Consider the following 8852-nt stretch of genomic DNA (forward strand, 5'->3'; position numbering starts at 1 on the left):
AATTACAATCCCGGCGCTTATCACACACACAAAATCTTCCCTCCTCTTGAGTAATCGCGTCCGAGTTCGCAGTCTATTGACGCTGGGTATTAAGCGCAAATCCGCTTGAGTACACGCTTGAAAGCGCAAAAAGTGGATGCGGTAAACAAGTAATAAAGGTATTCCCGTGAAATATATACACACATTGTCATAAAACATAATATACATACATAAATACCTATATATGTACATATATGTATGTGGTATTTAAAAGGATAAATATATGGAACTTTGTGTAGTAACTATATGTACTTAGAAGGGCAGTAACAAGGGTGGAATTGTTTTAATCGCATTTGTCATTAAATAAGCAAGTTTTTGAGAAAAAAATCAATTTGAGATTGAAATGAAAAAAAAAAAACGCCTGCAGAAAGTGTCAGAACAAATCTGTTTTTCTGTTGAGTAAAACTCTATTTATAGGACGTCAACTATTTTTTTCTTTATAACACCAAGGTATGGGTTTATAAAACCAAATAATTTTTTAAAATTTGTTAAACCAATATACATGCATACTTCAATCTGTAAACCGTTTTCCAGACATAGTCTTCTATAAAAAGTTTTCGAAAATAAGAAGAATTCTATAGATCTTCTAACGCGCTGCTCAATACTTACATTGTGACAAAAAAGCACCCGGAAACTCCCGCGATCCGTCGACCAGTTTGTTTATAACGGCTGCTTAAGTCGTTAAACCTCAGTAGTGCGTTGCGATTTTCACAATGAATAAAAATATTGAAGAAAGAATTTGTCTAAAATTTGGTATTTCTAACCAAATTTCGTTAACGGAATCGCTGCGAATGTTGGAAAAGGCTTATGGTGATTCAGTTTTATCAAAAAACACAAGCCTACGAGGGCTACAAAGCTTTCAAACACGGTCGAGAGATCGTTGAAAACTTCGGCCGTTCTGGACGACCTTCTCCCTCTTCAGCTGGTGCTTGAAAATCGTCAGGCAAGTGTTAGAGAGATGGCAAGAGAGCTCGACATCTGTCACGAGTCCGTTGGAATGATTTTGGTGAGTATTTTGGGTATGAAACGCGTTCTTGCTCGACTCATCAAGATAAAGCAGAATTTTTTTCAAAAAGAGAACCGCAAATAAGTCTTTTTGGACGTGCTTGATCGTGCGAATTCTGAACCCACATTCATGGAGACATGGATTTACGAATTTGACGTGCAAACAAGTCAACAAACAGAACCCATTTTCCAGTAGATAAAACAAAATTCGCTGAAGGAGCAAAATGCCAACCCTAAAAAGTGCTTATGAAAAATGTTTCAAGGACTGGAAAAATCGTTGGCATAAGTGTACTACATCTGTTCGAGATTACTTTGAAGGGCATATAATAAATATTGTTTTATTTACAATTTCCGTAAGTTACTTTTTTTTCACAATGTATACTGATACTACTTTCACTTTTTTGGTGAAGATTCCTTATCGTTTGGAAATTATATTCACAATATTTTTAGTTACATATATCTACTGCTTATAAATATATTCCATTTCCATTTGACATATGTAGCTCCTCCAAATCTCACAACCGCAAAGCCTCGAATGTGGCAAACTTATGCTTGGGATCTATACGTTCCGCAAATGTTTTTCCCTCAAATGTAAACTCCGTATACGGTATTTGATTCAAAATCTCGAAGTTAAATTTTCGTCCAATCCTTTGCGTATGTATCGATGTGAATACTGAACAGACAGCACTTGGTTTAAGCACACGCACTTCCTCAGCTGGCAAATCTTCTGGTGGTAATGTGCCCTTTTGCAGACGCCGCGCATACTCAATTGTATATTCGGTTAGAGAACTGGCTAAGCCACGTTGCACATATTTGKAACTAGTTGTGAGAAAGACAATCTCAAGTACACAGTCTATTTGCAGTGTCTTATAGATGTCGGCATTGGTATCGATGCGTTCCAAAAAATCGTTAATACATTCTATAGCAGGCGACCGCACTGAATCGAAGAGTGTGCAATTYTCAGATTTCGATGACTGTGGATATAGCAAGTTTTTGGGATTAAAAAGTGTTTTGGCCTACATTCAAATATTGTATGTGAAAGATGAAATACCATTAGGTGGTTGACGGCGATGGCAGCTAGCTCYCCATTGGCAATATTACGCGCTGCAAAGGAAATATGCTCTGTGAGTATCTTTCGGCATAAACTCTGCAGCTCTTCAATCGCTTGTGGTGAACTGGGCGTCTTGGTAGCGATGGAAGCATTCTCATGTGGTATAAAATTGTCGGTAAAAAGCTGGAAAGAAATAAGGGGGATTTTGAGGGGTATTTACAAATGATTTAACTGACAATTGGGGGATCCTATTAGCTAACACCTAAAATGGGCAAATGGGATCAGTGATGCGAGCATACAGCCTATCCCACCTAAATGTCAACATCACCTTCCCATGGTACCCTCGTTCATATGAACGAGACTCTGGCACCGAATAAAGGCCTAACTCGATTTAGACATATTTTGTAAATAACATCTTTTAACTTTAAATATACTCAAAATAAAAATTACGTAGTTGCAGTAAATAATAATATTTTATGCGGTTCAAAACGACGCTACTAAAGTTAACCGATAGGGACAGCATACGACGCCATATTTTCCCYGCTCTTTTGACAATTCTTTTCAGCAAGGTTTGCCATTTCATCATGGAAAGATGTGATTAAACAACGAATCGAAATTATTAAAATTTACTACCGAAATTTTGAGTCAGGACCTCAACTTTAAGGCCGCTACGTTCTATTTATGGTCATCATCGTCTTGTCAGATCAAGAATTGAGCGTCTAATGGAAAAATTTGAATCCACAGGCACAGTACAAAATGTTTTCGTGCAAGTAAAACAAAAAAATAATATTAGTTTCGGGAATATTGCTGCCGATAGAGCATCAATTGAGGAAGTTCCAAATCAGTCTCTCACAAATCGTTCTCAAGCGTTTGGCATCTCTGTGACGTCATCGAGTTTATGGGCTGGCGGCGTCATACGGTCGTGATATGAACTTGGACAATTATTAGAACCACAACTGGACGGTGCTACAAGCCACATAGCGAATGTCACAATCGACTTATTGAAAAAAAAGTTTGATGGCCCAGCCAAATAGCCCCCTCGGTCGTGCGATTTGACGCCGTTAGACTATTTCCTGTGTGACTACGTCATCTCTATGGACTATGCCAACAAGCCAGCGATGGTTTATGAACTTATTGCGAATATCTAACGTTAAATTACAGCAGTATTAGCCGATTTATACTTGAAAACCGTCGAAAATTGGGTTCTGCCTATGAACTTCTGCAAGAGTGCAAATCGAGTTCCATATACATATAATGACATCGAATGTACTTTCACAGGAATAGATAATTTCATTGAATTCCCCAACCGTTTTTGTACTGCTGTAGCACTCTTATTGAAAAGCCGTTATATTAGCATTAACCCACAGATGTGACGACTCTTACAGTAGGGGATGAGACTAAGGAACAATAAAAATCCAGTTAGAGGAGATTTGAGTTTCCTTAGTCTTTAGATCATTACTATTTTTTGAACTGTAGGGACGCCCAATCAAATACTCTTCAACAATAGTAAAAATAATAGSAAACAAGAAAAACTTTGTCTTAAATTGCACCGAAGCTATAATACCCTTTACAAATAAAAGTAATTTTTACACAAGAACTTCATTTGGTTCGTATAGTTTGTTATGGCATCATGTAATAGTGATGCGTCTTGAGAAAAAAAGGACGTGTGCCAAATTTTAGATCGACATCTCAAATATTATAAGACAATTTCGCTTATTCACAGGCAGACGGACTTGACTAAATCGTATCAGCTCGTCACACTRATCATTTATGTACAATTTATAGGGTATCCGACGTTTTATTCTGGGTATTACAAATATGGTGGTAAACTTAATTTAGAATAAAAATATTAACAAAAACATGTAAAGGAAGAAGTAATTATTCTTTCCATAAAGACACAATTTAATAGCTTACCTTTACTGCCTCATCGTACAGCGCCTCAGTGATCGTTACAATCTCCAATTCACCTTAGAAAAGCAAAGTAATTTAAATATTGATTTCTGTTATTGAAAATAAACCATTAGAACTACCATTGCTTATAATATTCGAAGGCTTATCGGTCATTCTTTTTATTTCGTACTAAGTTCCCAAATGTGTAAGTATATAATAAATGTTGTCCAAAATGTGAACAACTTTCCTATTTAAAAGTCAAAGATACCGAAAAACAAGCAATGAACACAAAAGCGCCACCAAAAAACAACTGACCAAGAATATACACGATATATGGATTCAAAGTACTCACCRGCCACTGACAGTACACGGCAACCGAGCGGGAGGCAGCTGAATGATACAAAATAACAACAATAACAATGAAATTATGACACTCTCGATAAAGCTCTAAAATTTTTACCGCCACTGATTCGCCTTACTGTGCCGTTGTGTTTTGTTGTGTAGAAGGAAGCAAAGTGTTTTCTTAATGAAGCAATTGACAAATATTTTCTAGGCTATTGTTTATGCGTACCGAACTGCCTACAAACATATTTACATATTTACATACATATGTGTTCATATAGAGCATAACAGTGAAATTGATAAAGGTGAGGGTGGATAGGGGGAGTTGTGAAATTTAAATGGTTTKCATTAAGGTGGTATAAAAATATATAGGAGGCAAATAAAAAAAACAATGACCTGCTTAAGGGGTTATATAGAGTTAGAATTTTCGAAAGATCGACTATTTTTATTTTTTTTTTCTTATTGTCCATATACATATTTATCAGAAAATGTCATATCGTTCCGGTGAATATTTTCGAAGTTACACGCAAATTTTAAAAGGCGTTTCAGAGCACTTGAAAGCATTTTTTAAAATAATTTTTTTTTTCAAAATGGCGTTTTCAAAATCGGTGACCAACATTACTCGAAAACCGCTAAACCGATTAGTCACACATTTTAACACGAGCTTCTTAAATATATTATATATTTTTTAGTAATTATTTTTTCTCACCGATACAACATTTTTTATAAACAATTTAAGCCCAAAAAATTTTGTCAAAAACGATTTTTCTTTAAAAACCGAAATTTTGTCAAACAAATTATTTTGCTTATTCCCTCGTTTAATTACTAGATTTAACATTACTTTAACGAAATCTGTTTGATTTTTTAATTTCAGAGGTTTCAATTTAGAGATATAGTGGTGAACCCAAAACGTATTTTTTGAGAGGAGCTCTCGGAGTTCAGCTGTAGCTSCTTTMCAAATAAATATTTTTACTAATACTAAGTCTTAAAATAYAGTTAAAAGATACCTTAATATGTGGACAAATTTTAGATCAATAAATYCGATTAATAATAAATAAATTGTAATAAATTTAAATTCTCAGAAAAGAATWTTCGAAAATTCGCTTTTTCGGGTTTCTAACTGTATATAACTCCTTAAAAAATGAATTGAAGCTCAAACCAGGACGATATAAAGAAAGTACAATAATCTGCTCCAGAAATGCAACCCTGTGCTGTTCACAATAAATCGAATATAATAAAAATAAACCTTTTGTTTCCATTGTTCCTTCTGTGCCACCTTCTGTCRGTTGAATAAAATTATTATCACTTCCTACTGTCCTAAGAGACTAACAAAAAATATATATTATCTTTAATGACAATAAATTTTACGAAACTTCAAAACCAAATACAAATTTCRCAGCCTTAATACTCAACTAAAATTGTGCAACAAAGAGATCTACATACATCTGCTGGAAACTGTCATATCCAACATTATCTTTTTAATGAACTAACAAAAGCTAAACAACTACTCTACTTTTTGACACCCAAATACTATTCTTACTTAAATATGYCTACCTACATATATGTATGTACATATATATTGTGTAAGCTTTCTCTTCTCTCCTATTTTTGGAACTTATAAAAAAAGTTCACCAACAGTTGGAACAGCTTAGCAGTCGCACCGACTKTTGGGCGAGTAATTTTATTTAATTGAAACGTTTATTTCAAATTGAATGATATATTGCCTGCACCCTATTCTTATTTATAAATACATACACACATATAAATTCGTTGTGGAGCATATGAAGACTATACGGTACAAATTTCGACATGGCTCTTATATTAAACAGATCTACATATATCGAAATATTTGGTCTGACGAGCGCTTCCCTTGCAGACAGCGTTATTTTGAAAAGCTCTTCTCCAGTAACTAGTAGGAAAATGTATTGAGAGGAGACAATCCAGTGAGAGAGTTGCTCCTAAATATATTATAGTATGTTTCGATTTCATGAAAGGTGTTAAATTTTAAGCTGCATCCAGATTGATTTTTMGAGAATTTTTCACAAGCCGAAATTAATTCACAGAGGTCACCTGAAGAGATTAGATTTTCTATACACAGCTCAATAACTAAAAACATATCAATCTTAATCCCAAGTCTTATTCCTAATTATACAACTGTAGATATCCTTAAATACAAAATGAGAGAAAAACTTTGCAGTGCTCTTTCCTACAGGGTATATTGAATATTTATGTAAATAAAAGTGTTATAATTTTCAAGTGTGAAAAATTAACAACTAATCATGAAAAGAGACGACGCCGAAAATATAAACTATGTGTGTATGTTTATTGGTGTGCAGAACATTAGGGCGGTGTGATATTTGCTGAAAAAGACATTTAAAAATTATTTCAATTTCATTTAGGTATTATTTCGTGATTTGCTGTCAAATTTAAATTGATTATAATAATTTTTTGTATATTTATGGTAAATAATATATTATTTTCCGTAAGAAATTACAAGTTTTAACCAATATGTGTRGTATATAAGCTGGATATTTTCAATTTTCAAAAGTGTACCACATACTCTGACCATCTCTCGACCGCTCTGGCGACACTCGGGTATACGTACATAAGTGGAACGGACCCGGATTTTTACCTGGGAAAAGATTGTCAACTGGGCMTAATTTTAACGCTACAACAACCATCGCTGAGTGACATCACTTTGATGTTTGGCCATGACCTACCACTCTGATTGTTCCACAATTTCTAAAGTTCTAAGATTAACAGATGGCTCATATGTATGTAGCTCTCTTATCGGGGCAATACTTAAAGACCATTCTTAATTCATTTGTTGATTATATATAGTATATTTATTTTTATATATTTTATATTGCGACAAGGTGTGTTTCAATGTAAACAGGAATTTTTTAATCTAGCGCCCCCTGGTGCAGCCATCTGTATGTCGACTGGTGCATTAGAATATGCTATTTTGATCGATTGTCCAGTGMGAATTTCATGACATTTCATTGATTGGAGGTGAAGTTATTTCGTTTTAAGTGTCAGTATGTTTGTGTTATTGGCGCAAAAATGAGTTTCGAACAAAGCGCCAACATTMAATTTTGTTTTAAAATTGGTAAAACTTTAACCGAAACGTTTTAATTGATGAAATAAGTTTATGGCGGTGATTGCCTATCCCGTAGCAGAGTGCACGAGTGGTTTCAACGTGGTTTCAAAGTGATCGCGAGAACATAAATGACGATCAACATGTGAGCCAATCAAAATCCTTGATCACCGGAAATTTCATCGAAACTGTGCGTGAATGCATCAAAAATCAGCCGAAATGATCATTGAAATTCATGGAAATGGAATTGAACATCTCCAAGACATCGCTTTATCGCATTTTAACCGAACATTTGGACCTACGAAAGGTGTGTGCACGGTTTGTTCCGCACAAACTGACTGACTACCAAAAATTGCTCAGATCGATCAACGTTTGTGACTGATTATTTGACCAAAAATCWCATTTTAACCATTAACCACTTCCCGTATTCACCTGATATGGCATCGTGCGACTTCTCCCTTTTCGGAAAAATTCATTTGCCCATGAAAGGAAAGCGTTATGCAGACGTAGAGGCCATACAAAAGGCTTGCAGCGGCATACYGGCGGCCATACCGGCCAACGAGCTAAAACACTCGTTCGACATGCTTTTGGACCGTACAAATGMAGCAGAAGAAGACTATTTTAAATTAAATAGATTGATTTTGCCGGAAAATCCTTTTTTTTTTGTTTTTGTAATTCCTGTTTACTTTGGAACACACCTTGTATATTACTGAAAAGATCCAATTAGTTATTAATAATACCTACAACCTAAACTTATTAATCTTGGCTTTATTTGACTTTCCATTAAAATCGGGTTTTGTGCTAAGTTATACAAGTACTACATGTAATTCAGAAAACTATAATGATTTACTGCTAACAAATATTWGACAAAGACCTAGTGCAAAGCTGCTTAGCAATAGCGTTTCAATCATAAAAATAACCCTTTGGTTATCTGTATTTTACCAAATCATATCTCTTTCAAACAAAATGCGCACAAGCCATCCTAAGTCAAATCAATACTGCAACTGTGTTTCTTCTTACTTTACAACAAAAACACAACATGTTCTGAAGTTTTGTGCATGGGATTAATAGATTGATCGAATGTTTTACCATTATAGGTAAAGCGTGTATAGGGTACACTGTTGATCACTTTGAAATTCTGCGAACGACCAGCCTTTTGTGAGAAAATGGAGGTAAAGATTGCAGTCACAGCTTTGGGACGCTTATCCYGTAGTTGGGGATGCATTTCATTGACACCAACACCTTCGGAGAGCTCACGCGCCAACTGTATGGTGTAGCGCGATAATTGACTTGCGATACCACGACGACCCCATTCTTGTAATGTTGAAAGGAACATCAATTCCAGGAGTGTGTCAATTTTATAGAGCTCAAATACATCGGTCTCCGAATCTACCTCAATCATAAAGTCCATAAGGGCCTGAGCTTGTG

General features: G+C 35.1%; 2 protein-coding genes across 2 annotated transcripts in view; both read right to left on the bottom strand.

Annotated features, from left to right (window-relative positions):
• Nucleotides 1-1351: 1351 nt before the first annotated feature.
• On the bottom strand, nt 1352-4631 carry LOC108968661. Its single transcript, XM_018932816.1, has 5 exons — nt 4338-4631; nt 4126-4232; nt 4010-4062; nt 2096-2278; nt 1352-2018 (listed from the first exon to the last, which is right to left on the bottom strand). Exons 2-5 carry the CDS (start codon nt 4157-4159, stop codon nt 1560-1562), a joined length of 729 nt encoding a protein of 242 aa, XP_018788361.1. The 5' UTR covers nt 4160-4232; nt 4338-4631; the 3' UTR covers nt 1352-1559.
• Nucleotides 4632-8172: 3541 nt separating this feature from the next.
• Nucleotides 8173-8852, bottom strand: part of LOC108968639 — a gene marked incomplete in the record, with an annotated part of 3928 nt that continues 3248 nt past the window's right edge. Inside the window, 1 exon segment of the mRNA XM_018932766.1 lies at nt 8173-8852. Within this exon segment, the coding sequence (XP_018788311.1) occupies nt 8446-8852 (407 nt within the window).

Source organism: Bactrocera latifrons, unplaced genomic scaffold, assembly GCF_001853355.1.
Source record: "Bactrocera latifrons isolate USDA-ARS-PBARC rearing strain unplaced genomic scaffold, ASM185335v1 scaffold_223, whole genome shotgun sequence".
Lineage (NCBI taxonomy): Eukaryota > Metazoa > Arthropoda > Insecta > Diptera > Tephritidae > Bactrocera > Bactrocera latifrons.